The following is a 17050-nucleotide window of genomic DNA, read 5'->3' as shown; positions in this document are numbered from 1 at the left end:
TTCTTTATAGTCCAACTCTCACATCCATATATGACTACTGAAAAAACTATAGCTTTGACTAGATGGATCTTTGTTGGTAATGTCTCTGCTTTTTGATATGCTGTCTAGGTGGGTCATAGCTTTTCTTCCAAGGAGCAAGCATCTTTTCATTTCATGGCTGCAGTCACCATCTGCAGTGATTTTGGAGCCCAAGAAAATAAAGTCTCTCACTGTTTCCATTGTTTCCCCATCTATTTGTCATGAAGTTATGGGACTGGATGCCATGATCTTAGTTTTCTGAATGTTGAGTGTTAAGCCAGCTTTTTCACTCTCTTCTTCCACTTTCATCAAGAGGCTCTTTATTTCTTCTTTGCTTTCTGCCATAAGGGTGGTGTCATCTACTTATCTGAGATTATTGATATTTCTCCTGGCAATCTTGATTCCAGCTCATGCTTCATCCAGCCTGGCATTTCTCATGATGTGCCCTGCATATAAGTTAAATAAGTAGGTGACAATATACAGCCTTGATATACTCCTTTCCCAATTTGGAACCAGTCTGTTGTTCCATGTCCAGTTCTAACTGTTGCTTCTTAACCTGCATACAGATTTCTCAGGAGGCAGGTAAGGTGGTCTGGTATTTCCATCTCTTTAAGAATTTTCCACAGTTTGTTGTGATCCACACAGTCAAAGGCCCACAAGATAGCAGAGTAAAAGGATGTGTGCTTATCTTTTCCTGCAAGAACTCCAAAGTTACAACTCACTTTCTCCTCAACCTCCCATGTTTATTCCCTCTCCTAGATCCAGACACACTTGACTCACCAACTCCAGAAGATGGTGGGAGTCAGAGGAGATCTCATTGATCATCTGGTCTCATCCAACTTTTTGACTCTATAAATGGGAAAGTGGAGTCTGCCCTGTTGGCTACTCTCAGCTGGTTAGTGGAGTATCAGAGACTGGGAGCTGGGTCTCTAGACGTCCAGGCCAGGGATCCTTCTGCAAGAGGCTACCAGAGATTTGCTATATTGTGAAGTTTGAGAGGCAGACAACTGATTGGAAGGGTCATGAGGTCAGGGGATTGGTCATAGAGTTTTGTTTGCACAGCAAGGACATTGCATGCATGTAGAGTGTATTTTTATTTTGGAAGCCTGGGGAATGAGGGAGATTATAGCAGGTGACAAGTTCCCCTCAAGCCCCTTCTGGCAGCATGAGTACAACTCATGTGCAGAGTCATTTTTGGCATCACTAGGAAGAGATGGAGAATCATTCAGTAAATTCAGTAAATTCCTTTCAAAATATCAAAAATTACTAATATCATCCAAAAATTACTAAGAAGCTCCAATACTTTGGTTACTTGATGTGAAGAGCCAAGTTATTGAAAAAGACCCTGATGCTGGGAAAGATTGAGGGCAGGAGGAGAAGGGGATGACAGAGGATGAGATGGTTGGATGGCGTCACTGACTCAATGGACTTGAGTTTGGGCAGACTCCTGGATATAGTAGAAGACAGGGAACCCTGGCGTGCTGCAGTCCACGGGGTCACAGAGTCAGACATGACTGAGCAACTGAACAACAACTAAGATCCTCATATGATAGCACTTGGATTTAATCATCCATTGGGTCAGTAGATTGCAATGGTTAATAACTAGGCTTTAGAACTTCCCTGGTGGTACAGTGAATAAGAATCGGCATGCCAGTGCCGAGTACATGGGTTTGTTCCATGGTCTGGGAAGATTTCACATGCTGCAGAGCAGCTAAGCCCGTGTGCCACAACTACTGAAGCCTGTGCTCCTAAAACCTGTGCCCTGCCACAAGAGAAGTCACAACAACGAGAAGCCCGTGCCCCACAGCAGAGAGTGAGCCCCCACTTGCAGCAACTAGAGAGAGCCTGTGCAACAATGAAGACCCAGCACAACCAAAAATAAATAAATGAATGAATAAAAAAAGAATTAGGTTTTAGGGAATGTATATTGGTGCAGCTGCTATGGAAAACAGTATGGAGGTCCCTCAAAAAATTAAAACTAGAGTTGCCGTATTATCCAGAAACTCCACTTCTGGGGATATAGTCAGAGAAGACTATAATTTGAAAAGATACATGCACCCTAGTGTTCATAGTAGCACTATTTACAATAGCCATGACATGAGACAACCTAAATGTCCATTGGCAATGAATGGAAAAGATGTGGTGCATACACACAGTGGAATACTACTCAACCCTAAAGAAGAATGAAATAATGCCATGTGCAGAAACACAGATGAACCTAGAGATTATCAAACTAAGTGAAGTCAGACGGAGAAAGACAAATAATCATATATCTCTTATGGACAGAATCTAAAATATGACACCGGGAATTCCCTGGTGAGAATTAGGTTAGGACTCCAAGTTTTCACTTCTGAGGGTGTGGGTCCAATCCCTGGTGGGGGAACTAAGATCCCACAAGCTGTGCAGCCTAAGTAATAAAAATAATAAATGACACAAATTTATCTATGAAACAGCAATAGACTTCACAGACATAGACAGCAAACTTGTGGTTGCCAAGCAGGCAGTAGGGAGTTTGGGGTTAGCAGATACAAACTATTATATGTAAAATGGATAAACAACAAGGTCCTACTGTATAGCAGAAGGGATTATATTCAATATCCTGTGATAAACCATATTGGAAAAGAATATGAGAAAGAATGTATATATGTATAACAATCATTTTGCTATATGGCAGAATTAACATGACAGTGTAAATCAACTATACTTCAATAAAATAATTTTTTTAAAAAGAGTAAGGTTTTAGAGTGCAACCAATCTGGGTTCAGGCCTAGGCTGTACCCCTCACTATTATTCCACTAGGCTTGCTGTGCAAATTCAATGCATGTTAGCTACCATTGCTGTTGATGGAGAGAGGTACAGTGACAAGTGGACATCGAGGATACGCTGACTCATACTCATTTGTGTTTAAAAATTACAACAGGATCTACTTGAATGACTGGTAACCTGTGACTGAAATTATTTACTCAGACCACAGATAATGCTTTGTGTGCAAACTGGTTGAGTTGAGCCTGTTAGGGTAATCACTCTCTGGGGTCACTGGACCACAGTGCCAGTACCTCTGATGCAGTAGAAGAACGTGGATTTTGGAATTTTACAGTCCTGGGTTCACATCCCAGCTTTGCCATGTCCTACATGCATAACCTTTGATAAGTTGCTTAACTTCTCTGAGTCTCGTTTTCCTCATCTCTAAAATAAAGGACAATACCGACCTCACAAGGTCATTGGGAGGATCAAATGATACAATGTCCACAGCAACTCTAGTGGACAATGGGTGTCAAATAAATGCTCATCTGTAGTCTCATAACTTGGGCAAAGCTTCATAATCCACATGACTTTGAAAGCCATTTTTTAAACTGCAGAGGGCCTAGACATTAAGACCTTCATACCTGGAAGGACTGGAGGCCCCTTCTCTGAAAACAGGGAGAAGAATAAACTCAGCTCCACATTCAACAGTCCTCTCTATGTTTTATGATTTCTTTTATTCTCTAGAGACAGCTTTAGCCTCTACCCCATATCTCTTACCTAATTTAACTCTTCTCTACTTGTTCTTCTCCCTTTCTTGATCTCTCTCCTTACTCCCAGCTGGTAAGCCCCACAGAAACCCTGGCACTGGGAAGGCTATGAGCTGGTGCCACAGTCACTGGTGGTAGCCCACGCATTCCCGAGGGCCACCTGGGAGCAGCTGGACCCACGCCAAACCACTGTGTGAAGAGTGGCCCTGACGTTGACAGCAGTGGTGGGGCAGGGCCCGCACGAGTCATCTTCCTGATGGCCGGGGCAGGAGCACCATCAGTCAGGACAGCCCCACCCTTCTTCCCTGGAATGCAAGGCTGGAGGCCGTGTGAAGGGCAGACTCTTCTACAAACCAGAGGCAGATCCGGGCAGCAGCTAGTGCAGTGGGTGGAACAGAGATCAGCTTTTCCCAGGAGATGTGGTTGCTCACTGCCAGGGAGCCTGGAAGTCGCTTGTCTCCTGACCAGTCTCCCTCACACCTCTGCAGCTGGGGATGAATGAAAGGGTCTGTACAGTCTTAGAGACTTCTCACACTGGTGGCAGCACCCGTGTCAGACTCTCCTCCCCTCTGGGAAATGTACTTTGCCCAGGACTTCCCTGGTGGTCTATTGGTTAAGAATCTGCCTTCCAAGGCAGGGGATGTGGGTTCCATCCCTGGTCAGGGAACTAAGATCCCACAAACTGCGAGGCAGCTAAGGCCCTGTGCCAAAACTAAAGAGAGGCCTGAGTGCCACAACAAAGACCCAGTGCAGACAAAAAAAAAAAAGAACATCCCTTCCACTTCCTGTTTCTGGAGCTGCACAATGAGCTCCATCTCTTCCTACAAATCAGTATGAAGACAGTCCATCCTCGAAGAAATGTTCATCCCTGGCCAAATTTTGTTTTCACATTTTTTCAGAAGTTTGGGAAACCAGTACCCATGTTTCTAGTCCCTAGCTTTTCACTGACATCTCAAGAGCAGGCAGACACTCTTAGATATGCTTGTCAGAGGCAGAATTGGAGCAAAGAGCCAAAAGGACCTTGTGACTGTGGAATGAAGAACAAAGAGCAGGAGGCTTAGCATTTCAGGGAAACAAGCCAAGAGTGGCAGCTGCTGGTATTTCCTATTTATTTATCTTTTTTAGGCTAATTATCTGTTTCTTGTTCTCACATTCAGAAGATGTTTGCCTCGCACAATTTTAGAAACCCAGAAACAGTCCACCAAATGTATACCTCCAGTACAACTTGGGGGTTCATTAGATTAATTGATTAATAGTGGTTAATGTATGCTTTCAAATCCTTTTATTAAAAGGGCCACCTAGCCCGAGTACCATTATAATCAGGCCTAATGAGGTCAGCGGTTTATAGAGAGGGCTTTAAAGCATATATAAAGCTCCTCCCAGATCGGAGGTACAGGATGAAGGTGAGAGAGGCGGGCAAGTATGCATGCTGGTGTTTAAAAGCTCCTCCACGGCTCAAGAGCTGCACTGAAGGCGGTGGATTGAAGCCAGGAAGAAGGAAATTTGCTCATGAATTTTCGAACTGAAACCAACCTATGTTACAGGACCAAGGCCACCACTGTGTAAAGTCCTGACAGGTTGCTGCTGAGTTCAGAAGACCTTCTCAAACAGAGACGAGAGATTTTTCTCTGCAAAGTCCCAAACCAGGTTAGTCCTAGCTTTATTTTGTTTTCTAATTGGAGTTTAATTGCTTTGCAATGCTGTGTTAGTTTCTGCCGTACGATGAAGTGCATCAGCGACAAGTATACATACACCCCCTCCCTACCAAGTCTTCCTCCCCAACTCCCCCCCCCCCATCCCACTCCTGTAGGTCACAGATGCCAGGGAGCGCCCTGTGCTATAGAGCAGGTTTCCACTAGCTACCTGAGTTACACAGGGCAGTGTGTACCTGTCAGTCCTAATCTCCCAGTACAGCCAGTATGGAGAGCAGTTTGGAGCCCTAGCCTTGTTCTATCTTGTAAAACACATGAGCTGCTTTTTGAATGAAACCAAGGATCGAGCCCATGGAGGAAGGATGCAGCACAGCAAACCTCTTCTGAGTCATGATCGCCAAGGTTCCTCTTTTTTTTTTTTTTTAAGTTCTGCATCTTTAAAAAGAAAAGCATTTATTTTGACAGATTTCAAACAAACAGCAAAGTTGGAAGATTTTTAACAATTGGAAGACCAACCAGTTCAGTTCAGTTGCTCAGTCATGTCCGACTCTTGGCGACCCCATGGACCACAGCACACCAGGCCTCCCTGTCCATCACCAACTCCTGGAGTTTACTCAAACTCATGTCTGTTGAGTCAGTGATGCCATCAGAAGACCAAGCATATGCCTATAAATTTATATTTTACAATTAATGCCTTTCTATACTTGTCTTTTCACATACCTATTCATTTTTTCACTACTCTAGCCTTCAATCCATTCATCTTCTTTTAAAATGTATTTCAAAATAAATCACAGACATCATCACACTCCTATAAGTTCAGCTTGAAGATATTAGAGTTCAGTATGTGTTGTGCAGAAATCTTAAGTGTACATCTGCCGGTTATGACAAATGAACGTCCCTGTGAAAGCCAATATATACTCATTATAAAAGGTTCCTCTTATTAAAAGTGGTTTCTTTTGATTTTCTAAGGAGACTAGTACAAGCATAGGAACAAAATTGTGGTGTGACCTTGTTTGTAGATGGATGGGAGTGTGTGTGTAGGTAACACATGTAAGTAGTTGTTCATAGACTCCTGTGATGATCAAGAGGGGTGGAACAGGAGGGTGGGAGGGAGGCTGAAGAGGGAGGGGATATATGTATACCTATGCAGATGGTGACTGCAGCCATGAAATTAAAAGATGCTTGCTCCTTGGAAGAAAAGTTATGAGCAAACTAGACAGCATATTAAAAAGCAGAGACATTACTTTGCCAACAAAGGTCCGTCTAGTCAAGGCTATGGTTTTTCCAGTAGTCATGTATGGATATGAGAGTTGGATTATAAAGAAAGCTGAGCGCCAAAGAATTGGTGCTTTTGAACTGTGATGTTGGAGAAGACTCTTGAGAGTCTCTTGGACTACATGGAGATCCAACCAGTCCATCCTAAAGGAAATCAGTCCTGAATATTCACTGGAAGGACTGATGCTGAAGCTGAAACTCCAATACTTTGGACACCTGATGCAAAGAACTGACTCATTTGAAAAGACCCTGATGCTGGGAAAGATTGGACGTGGGAGGAGAAGGTGATGACTCAATGGACATGAGTTTGAGTAAGCTCAGGGAGTTGGTGATGGAGAGGCCTGGCGTGCTGCAGTCCATGGAGTCGCAAAGAGTCGGACATGACTGAGCGACTGAACTGAACTGACCTGATGACTGATTTGGGCTTCCTTGGTGCTCAGAGGTAAAGAACCTGCCTACCAAAGCAGGAGAAGTAGGTTAGATCCCTGGGTCAGGAAGATCCCTTGGAAGAAGAAATGGCAACCCGCTCTAGTATTCTTGCCTGGAAAATCCTACAGACAGAGGAGCCTGGTGGGGCTACAATTCCTGGGGCTGCAAGAGTTGGACATGTCTTAGTGAATAAACAGCAACAACATGGTTGATTCAGGTCACTTTATAGCAGAAACCAAAACAACATTGTAAAGCAATTATGACCCAATTTTAAAATAAATTTAAAAAGATGTTCATGGGTTCATGTCAGTATAAAAGCTGGTTAAAATGAGTTGGGAGTTGGTGCTTAGGATAGAGAGTGATCCAATGAACTGAGTCTATGAGAATAATATCTTGGAAACAAAAAAAAGGGCACTGAATTGAAAAGAAACCTTTTTTAAGAAAATCGAAACTAGTTTCTTTAGGAAACTTTCAAGTTTTAAAATTAACCAGTTTCTCTTTTGAATCACCACAGGTGCTGGAGGATACAAGTCACCACCTACCATGCTATCTTTTGCCCTGTTTGGGGGCCTTTTTGTCCTCATTGGTAAGTCCTTGATTGACATTTATCACTGTTTGCAAGGTGTCCACAAAAACATCTAGCCCCATCCAGCCCAGTCATAAATCAGAAATGGCCGTGATTATATGTCATGGGGTTGGGGGTGGGCTCTCCTGACAGGCCCAGCCATGAATCAGCTGCTTATTTCTATAATTAAGAGGGTTTTCTTGCCAAGCAAGTGGAGGTGTTATCAGTGGGAGATTATGGAACAGTGCTTTGTTAGGCAAGACATATGAAGAGGAAACTCTCAATTCCGGACAGTAAATAAGAGTTATATGAGTAAATAGAAAAATTCTAGTCTGGGAGGAGTTTAGAAGAAAGAGTTCACACTCAGTCAGTATGATGAGACCAAAAAGGCATCTGGGAAGGTACATGACGGTGGAAGTGCTTCCCAGGCGGCACTAGTGGTAAGGAACCCGCCTGCCGATGCAGGAGACGGGAGAGATGCAGTTTCAGTCTCTGGGTCGGGGAGATCCTTTGGAGAACATGGCAATCCACTCCAGTAATCTTGCCTGGAGAATCCCATGGACAGAGGACCCTGGCAGGCTACAGTTCATAGGGTTGCAAAGAGGCGGATATAACTTAAATGACTTAGCATGCATGCATAGAGTTTTTGTTTTTCATTTTTTAGAATGTCTTTTTCTCTATTTGATGTAATTTATTTTATTATAGAAATATTCATAAGATCAAAATAGACTTCAAGAGTGGAGTGGGGAGGTCAGTTAAGAGGCTGAACATTAAACCAGACCAGTTACGATGCTGATTTTGGCTATTGTGTTAGCAGATGTGAAGAGAAGTGGTCAGATTCTGGATGTATGTCTTCTGTCTGCACCCTCGCTCTCAAACCCCATGCTTCAAAATTTTTTTAATTAATTAATTTATTTTAATTGGAGGCCAATTACTTTACAACCCATGCTTCAATTTTACATGTGATCTGCATCGTGGGACTCTGTCCATTCATTCACTCATATGTATTTCACACACACCCTGTAGGCACGAACATTGTAAAACACCAAGGGCCAAGAGGGGAGTCGAGGCGATCTCCTGCTCTCTGCCTCACATGGGAATCCACACAGCTTAAAGAAATGTAAGGGCTTTGTTGGTTTACGCTGCTTCTATAATCTAGATAGGCTTTCTCAGCATCCTGAGTTTATTTGATAGTTTCACTCTCTGCCATTTTGGTTCATTTTTTAATTCCTTTTTTGTCTGTTTGTAGATGGGAGAGAGAAGATTATGCCTGTATTTGTTATTTGTTTTGATGAGTTTTGCTTTTTAAAAATCACATACTTGTGAAGAGTTAATCTTTAGAGTTGCTTTGCTTTCCTTTGAAGATAAATATTACCTAACTTATCTGCCTACCAATGTGGGAGACATGGGTTCGATCCCTGGGTTGGGAAGATCCCCTGGAAAAGGAAATGGCGGTCTGCTCCAGTACTCTTGCCGGGGAAATCCCATTGACAGAGGAGCCTGGTGGGCTACAGCCCATGGGATCACAAAAGAGCCAGGCATGATTTAGTGACTAAACATTTGCAAGGAAGAGTTCCACTGACTTTGTGCCTAATTCTAAGAAAGTCTCTAGAATTTATACTGTCTGGTTAATCAGAACTAGATCTATGGGAAAAGAGTAAAATCTACCTCTCTAGTTAAGAACACCATTCACAACACTAAGTGAAACATAGGTTTTTACAGCAAATGTTTTAACAAATATAATTTCTTACAAAAAAAAGTTGTGGTCTTAAGGCACAATTCAGCCATCATAAGAACTACTAGAAGAAACTTTTCAACTTATAGACAAGCTTCTTATCTCCTTCAGTAAATAGAAACTCACTTCATAATAACAAAATAAAAAATAAGAATAGATTTAACTTAAATTTTATGGTAAGTTAAATTTTATTTCCAAGTTTCTTAATTAGTCTTAGATAGAAACTCAACTTCGTAGTAAAATGATATCAAATTACTAAGTGAATGATACCCTTCTTTCTTTAAGTGAATGATACTCTTCTTTCTTATCTTCCTAAACAAAAGCCATTATGAATTCAGATGTTTACATTTCCAAAAGCATTTGTGTCAGAGGTGTTCTTAAAAATTTTCTCCAAGTTTTTACTTAAAATTTTATTGGCAGTTTTCGTTCTGATGAAGATTGCAGCAAATGTTTTTGAGACCTGTAAGAACTGATTGTCATAATACTTCGGACAGCGTTTAAAATTAAGGGTAGTATTCAACTTTTTTAAGGTTGAACTAGAGTGGGAAGGGGGAATCTTCTGTTCTGTTCTGTCTAGTGAGCCATTCTGGGGTTTGGAGAGGGGTTTGGGAGGATTAAGCCTATGGCTTTGCCATTGGTTTAGTAACACTCATGAGAGCAGCTTGAGCAGTGTTTCCTCGAAGGCTTCATGTGAATTACCATCCTGCCCCACAGGCACTTCCAGGGGCTCACACGCCTCCACTCACACCATGAGTCCTCGCCTGCACTTCCGCCTGTACCATGGCTGCTACGGCGACATCATGACCATGGACACCCCTGGTGTCCCCTGTGATAACACCAGGCTGGTTGCCTGCGGTGAGTGTGAGGCCATGCAAGCATCTGGCTAGCCTCCTTTCATCATTTTCAGATTCTTTCTTAGGAAGTAGCTTAATTCTGAGAAGTTCATTTTTATAGCAGTATTATCAAAATTAAAAACTAGAGGAAAACCGAATCCTGACCCATCTAACAAACTTCTTCTGTTTTCCCTTCATCCTTTCCAAACCCGATCCAGATGGCTTTATTTCTACATATTAAAATGATTGCTTTAGTAAAATGTCAAATTCTGGCTTTGTTTTTTGGTTTGTTGTTGTATTTACTTCATGTTACAACATGAACGCTTGAGGCAAGGCTCTCTGTATGTCCTCTCTCGGTCTTCTGTTCCAAAGACTCCTTACGTTGTCTCAGCATTAGCATGTCAGAGTTTGAAGCAACTGCAAGGTCAATCTAATCCTACCTTCCCAATTTACAGATCAGACAACTGAGGCTTACCAAGGAGGAGGGACTTCCCAAGGTTCCGGGGCTAGGTAGTAGCAGAACCAGACTCAAACTTAGGTTGGCTGACTTCACGTCCAAGGCTTCCCCTCTTGCACCAAATGTGGCAGAAAACAGAAGAACAATAAAGAAAGTGAAAGTGGTATCCATCTGGGGCTATGGACCTTTGCGGCTTTATGCAAAGATCAAAAATGTCCTAAAACGGTTGTCCCAAGCCTGAGGGGCTACGATCAGGAGCTGGGGCTAACTTACTAAACTGAAAAAGAGTCCTCTTATGAAGTGGAGAACACAGTTTATTTTCTATTGACGCAGGCATCCGTGGTTCTGAGATGTTTGCGGAGATGGATTTGAAGGCCTTACAGTCTTACCAAATTCTGATCAAAGAAATTGGACTGCGGCACTGCGTGGACCCTGCTCTCATTGCAGCCATCATCTCTAGAGAAAGTCATGGTGGAACCATCCTGCTGGATGGCTGGGACCACACAGGACTTAAATTTGGCCTGATGCAGGTACTCAGCCAGAAGCTTTCCATCAGCCCCACTCCATCCTTCCTGATAGATTATTTGCATTTATCCTAGGCTTTAAAACACTGCTACTTGCATGGTTTCTGCTGGTAATTCTGTAACATGTCAAGATATACCAGTTATTTGATACCTTTTTTAAAAAGTATCTTACGGGTTTTATAACTACAATTTGCAATGAATACTATGCAATGCACTTAAATTGAGAAAATCTTATGAAAAAGGGCACTATTACCAGTATCCAGTTGAGGTTCATGAAATAGTAAATTTCATCCATGTAGATTAAAACACTGTAATGAAGTCTTACTTGAACCAAATTGTTCATTAGGCAATTTGGAGGAAGGGGACCCAAATTTTCAGAATATTTTCTTCCAGGCTTTTATTATTGTATTTATTTTAAAATTCACATTTAATTATTTTTTGGCTGTGTCACACAGCTTGTAGGATCTTTGTTCCCTGACCAGGGATTGAACCTGGGCCCCGGAAGCGAAGGCACCAAATCCCAACCACTGGACCACCAGGGAATTCCACCAGGCTTTATTTTGAATGGTCTGAGAAACCCAGACTTCCAGTCTCCCCACTTAGAAAAAAGATACTTTTGACTGCAAATATCTAGGCTTTGGGTGCTCATTATTTGTTTTAAAACAACTTTTTCCTTTATTTATTTGTTAATATTTGAGTGCTTAACTAAAACTACGCCACACCCAGTTCTCCCAAATCTCACTTTGTTTTTCAGACTCTTTCCCGTGAAAGAAAGGACATTTAGAATTGATTCTGTGGAAACATAAAAGGGGCAAGGCGGTGCCCATGACCTTGAACATAAGGAACAGAAAGCAGGACAGCAGAAACCTGTGTTGCTCCAATCAGATGCTGACATTCTTATCTGAATTTTCTAGCTTGATAAAAAAATTCATCGTCCTGTCGGTACCTGGGATGGCAAAGAACACCTTTTGCAGGCTGTTGGGATTCTCACAGACAGAATTAAGGCAACCCAGAAAAAATTCCCCGGCTGGAGTGCGGCTCAGCACCTCAAAGGTAGGCCGGATGTGCAGTGCTGTTTAGAGAGTGGTAAGAGCCCCGGAGGCCGGTGTGCCCTGGGCATTCCTGGGCCTGTGCCCGCCGGGGCAACTCTGGGCCTGCGAGGAGCCTGAACGCTCTCCGAAGCACTGAGCTCCCTGGAGCGGTCTTCTTTTCTGCTTCCATTTCCTTCGGCCAGACGTTGGGGTTCCTTTTACATCTCTCCTTGGTTCTCCTTTTTTAAAAAGCATTCGTTTATTTATGCTGCGCTGGGTCTTCGTTGCTGCATGCAGGATTTTCTCCGGTTGTGGCAACTGGAGGCTGCTCGCCAGCTGCGGTGCACAGGCTTCTCGCGGCGGAGGCGTGGTGGGCGGGCTTCGGAAGCTGCGGCACATGCGCTCAGTAGCTGTGGCTCGGGAGCTCCAGAGCACGGGCTCAGTAGTTGTGGTTCACAGGCTTAGTTGCTCTCATGGCATGTGGGATATTCCAGGACCAGGGATCAAACCTGTGTCCCCTGGCTTGGCAGGGGATTTTTAACCACTGGACCACCAGGGAAGTCTTCTCATTGGTCCTGAGCCACTGAGTGATGCCCTGAGAGTTAGTGTGATTGTTTAAAAGAATATGTTTCCCTTTCTCTGATGGATTTTTTTTCTCCCTGGTGCAAGAAACTGTTGCACACTTTCTGAACTGTTGGAATACATGTTCACCCCATGAGCATCCTCAGTGACAGCAGGGCTCTAATTATCATGATGTGTCCAGGGAAAGATGCCTTCTAGGCTGATCACAGACCACCTCAAGTTCAGTGTCTCCCAGACTGAATTAACTCACTTTGCCTGCTTGCTTAGTCATACCTGACTCTTTTCAACCCCACGGACTGTAGCCCACCAGGCTCCTCTGTCCATGTGCTTTCCCAGGCAAGAATACTGGAGAGTGTTGCCATTTCCTTCTCCAAGGAATCTTCCCAACCCAGGGATCCCACATCTCTTGCATCTCCTGCATTGGGAGGTGGGTTTTTTTTTACCAGATGAGCCACAGGGAAGCGAATTAACTCACTAGCCTCCCATTATACATTTGCTTTTTCTTCTGTATTTTCTGTCTCTGTGGAAGGCACCATAATAGATCCAGTCATCTTGGCCAGAACAACCAGATTGTTTTCTGAGTTTCCCTAGTTCCTTCTTCTTTCACATCCAACCATACCTCCTGTGGACCCATCATATGCACGTACCTCTCTCCTTCCACACTTTACAGCCTGATTTTTGAATAAACAGTTTCTATATTCTATTTCAATTTCCTAGGAGGCAGGGATCAGGACCAGGGGTCTTTTTCTCTAGACATCCAAGAAGAGCATGGTTATGTTAAACACATGAGTAACTGTTGAAGATTAACCTTCTAGGGTGTATAACACACACATGCACACTGCACGCATACACCTACAAAGAAATGAGCATGTCTCGGGCATCACTGTGCAGCGTGCAAGTCAGCGTGGCACCCTTCCTGGTGCACAATAGTTGCTTAAAAACATTTATTGAATGCATGAGTGAGTGAATAAATGAGTTATTGAATGACGGAGACAATGTTACAAGTATTCTCAGAGTGAAGATTGGTAAAGAAATGAGAAGCAAATCTGACTTTTGCAGCAAGAAAACAAAAGCCTCTAGAAAAAGAGAGACAGAAGGAAAGCAATCTGGAATTTTCTCAGTGACTCTTGAGGAAATAGATCGTTTTAGGAGGGGAAGAAGGGGGAAAGAAGATCTGGGGCTGTGCTTTTGGAGATTTGCTCATAGCTTACTTCTGCTGAAAGTTAATTTTTCAACCTGAACCTCTGGTTTCATTTCAGGTGGTCTCTCAGCCTTCAAGTCAGGAACTGAAGCCATTGCCACCTCCGCAGACATACAGGCTGACTATGTCAATGATATTTTAGCCCGAGCTAAATTCTATAAGAAACACGGCTTCTAGACAAAGCTCCATGGCTAGGCCAGGCCGGCAGGTACTCATACGGACCCTTTGAGGATTTGATAAGGTTGTGTTGTACCCAGTGCTGGCAAAGGAATGGTTACACTTAAGACAAAAAATCCATTTCCTACTCTTCTTCATGCAAATAAGCATAGAGAAAAGGAAAATCCCCCCAGTTCACATTATGGTTCCCGTGAGATATATATAGATATATGCATAATTACTGTGCAGTAAAAGTGAAAATCATAGTAAGTGATGTATTCTTACCATATTCTTAGGAATAAGTCTACCTATTCCAGCAGGGCCTCATTTTAGCCCACGATTTTTCTTTTCTTGACTACACCACATGGCATGTGGGATCTTAGTTCCATCAGGAGGGATTGAACCTGTGCCCCCTGCAGTAGAAGCACAGAGTCTTAACCACTGGACAACCAGGAAGTCCTAGCTCATGATTTCAATGCCCACCTGCTCCTTGTCTTACCAGAATTACTAATAAGAAGAGAGCCTGACCTGAGCCTTGGACCTCCTCCCAGCATCTGCTCAAGCCCCTAGAGCTTTGCTTGTGAGGGATGCCTGACTCATAAGCCAACCCGGGAGACAGTGGAGAAACCGTCGAATTCCCAGGGTGGAATTCGAGCTCTCTGGGCACCTGAGAGCCAACCTCGGTGAAGCTCATCCTCCTCAAGGGACGTACACCGCATCCCTCAGGCCCACTCCTGCCTCCTATGTCTTCTTCCTCTTATTTGCTGAAGATCCAGGGACTGGCTTCTTTTCTTCCCTTTTTTGTCAGTAGTTGCTGCCACATGCTCTTTCAAGGGGTCAATTCTCCACAAAACATGGCTGAAGATAAGCATATTGGGCCTAAATTTGTTATGGTTCTTGGGTGCAAGTAAAAGCCAATCCTTGAAATTTTAAACAATAAAAGGAAATTACTGAAAGACTATCAAAGGCTCACTGAGCCAATGAGAAGATCAAGGACAAGAAGAGAACCCGGGCAACTCTGGACTCTGGGTAGCAGGAACCAGCTGAGCATGCTTTGTATCACCCCACTGCATGAGTGAACTAGTGCGCTCACTGCATAAATGAACTCCAGCGCCTTTTTCTCCCATCCTTTCACCACTCTGTTTCACTTTCATCATCCAAGGAGAGAGACTCTGATGGACTATCTCAGGTCATACTCATACCTAGGGGCTGGCTGCTTTGCTTTTTGGTCTTGCTCAGACCACTACCATGGAGAAGAGACATTCCTCCTGAAGAAAACCTCAGGTAGAGTGTGGCTTTTACTTCCATACTCAGGAGAAAACACCAGTAACGTGTTGGATTGTAAAGTTCTCAAAGTCCCTGCCGATATGGTCCCTGCTGGGCCTTTAGCTTCCGTCAGAGATGTTTGATGAATGTTTCTAAGAATCACTTATTTTTCTGAGGAGGAATCAAAATCATACCCACCTGACTTCCCTGGTCCAGTGGATAAGAATCTGCCTGTCCATGTAGGGGACAGGGGCTCGATCCCTGGTCCGGGAAGATCCCACCCGCTCCGAGACCGCGGAGTCTGTGTGCTGCAACAGCTGAGCCCTTGTGCCTCACAGCCTGTGCTCCCCAGAAAGAGAAGTCACCGCAGGGAGGAGCCCTGGCACTGCAGCGAGGAGTAGCCCCCACTCTCGAGACTAGAGAAAGCCCTCCAGCAGCAACCAAGGCTCAACACAGCCAAAAAAATCACACCCACCTACATCTGAGCCCCCCTGGAGAAAGCCAGGTAAACCCTCTCTGCTCAGTGACCTCTCAACCCCGCCTGAAGATTTGACCCAGGCAGAACTGGGACCCCGTGTTTCACTAGGGCAGAGCCAACAGTGTGATAGCCCTGCAGTACACAGGCCAGCATCTTCTGTGATCAGATGAGGCCATGCTGTATCAGCTGTTAAATACTTTGATTATTATCTCTGCATAGAGGCAATCCAGGACACTTTTAGACATTCACATTGCTCAAGAGTGGTTTCTTCTGTGGGGGAAACCACAAACATGTTCTCCGTTTAACTGCAAACTCCTTCAATGTCTCCACTAAAACAATAAAGTGCACCCAGATGAGATCATTTCAAAATAATTTAAAAACAAGAAAAAATATGATGACTTATGGCTGAGATACCAGATGTTGTAGAGTCCATATTTAAGGTGTCTTAGTTAGGTTACCATAGAAGTAGACCTTGACCCTGACCCTGACCCTGACCCTCAGGCGCAGGTGGTTTATTTGAGTGATGCAGGGAGTGCTGGTATGAAGTGGCTTGGGCATACAGGGAAGGGAAGACAACTCATAAAATGTATGTCATCAAGCCGGCTACCACAGTGGGCACTGGAGTTTGCTCCTCCAAGCAAACATCAAGGAATTGTACAAAACACACACTGCAGAATTATTAATATTACACTCTAGGGACAAGGAGCTGAAGTATTTATGCATCAACTTCTAAGAACCACTGACTGAGGTATCTGCCTGTTGAGGGGAGAGCAGTTTAATTCTTTGCTCTTCTGGTCTGCCGTGCAAGTAAGCGGTATACTTACCTGCACTTCCAGGTAGATGTTGATGTGCAGATCCTGGCAGTTGTAAATCAGTTAGAATCCTGAAGTGTCTAGGGACATAGAAAGGCCCTTGCTTCGTACGGGGCACTCTCCAGAAAACCTCTCTCTAGCCTGTGCTGTTGCTGCAGTTGTGCTCAACTCTGCTATTCTATGGACTGTAGCCCACCAGGCTCCTCTGTCTATGGATTCTCCAGGCAAGAATACTGGAGTGGGTTGCCATGCCCTCCTTCAGGGGATCTTCCCGACCCAGGGATTAAAGCAATGTCTCTTATTTCTCCTGCGTGTTTGCTCACCGGTCAGGGAACTAAGATCCTGACCATCCCCCCAACCCTGAAACAAACCTCACAAATGCCTGAAAGAGAGGTTGACTTTAGTCAAAGGAACACAAAGAAAGGCCTGGCCAATGAGGGAGACAAAACACAAAGAACAAAGCACAGATTAAAGTGTGAAAGGAATTATGCCACGTGGACATTCCTGCTGCTTGGGTTCACTCA

General features: G+C 43.8%; 1 protein-coding gene across 1 annotated transcript; it reads left to right on the top strand.

Moving 5' to 3' along the window:
- The first annotated feature begins 4924 nt into the window (after positions 1-4924).
- LYG2 (lysozyme g2) lies at positions 4925-16070 on the top strand. The gene is made up of 6 exons (XM_020904103.2): positions 4925-5177; positions 7401-7472; positions 9901-10041; positions 10810-11006; positions 11915-12053; positions 13873-16070. Exons 2-6 carry the CDS (start codon positions 7430-7432, stop codon positions 13989-13991), a joined length of 639 nt encoding a protein of 212 aa, XP_020759762.1. The 5' UTR covers positions 4925-5177; positions 7401-7429; the 3' UTR covers positions 13992-16070.
- Positions 16071-17050: the final 980 nt, after the last annotated feature.

The sequence above is a fragment of the Odocoileus virginianus genome, chromosome 2 (genome assembly GCF_023699985.2).
Source record: "Odocoileus virginianus isolate 20LAN1187 ecotype Illinois chromosome 2, Ovbor_1.2, whole genome shotgun sequence".
Classification (NCBI taxonomy): domain Eukaryota; kingdom Metazoa; phylum Chordata; class Mammalia; order Artiodactyla; family Cervidae; genus Odocoileus; species Odocoileus virginianus.
Note: the sequence above shows the minus strand (reverse complement) of the source record. Positions and strands in the feature narration are given on the sequence as shown.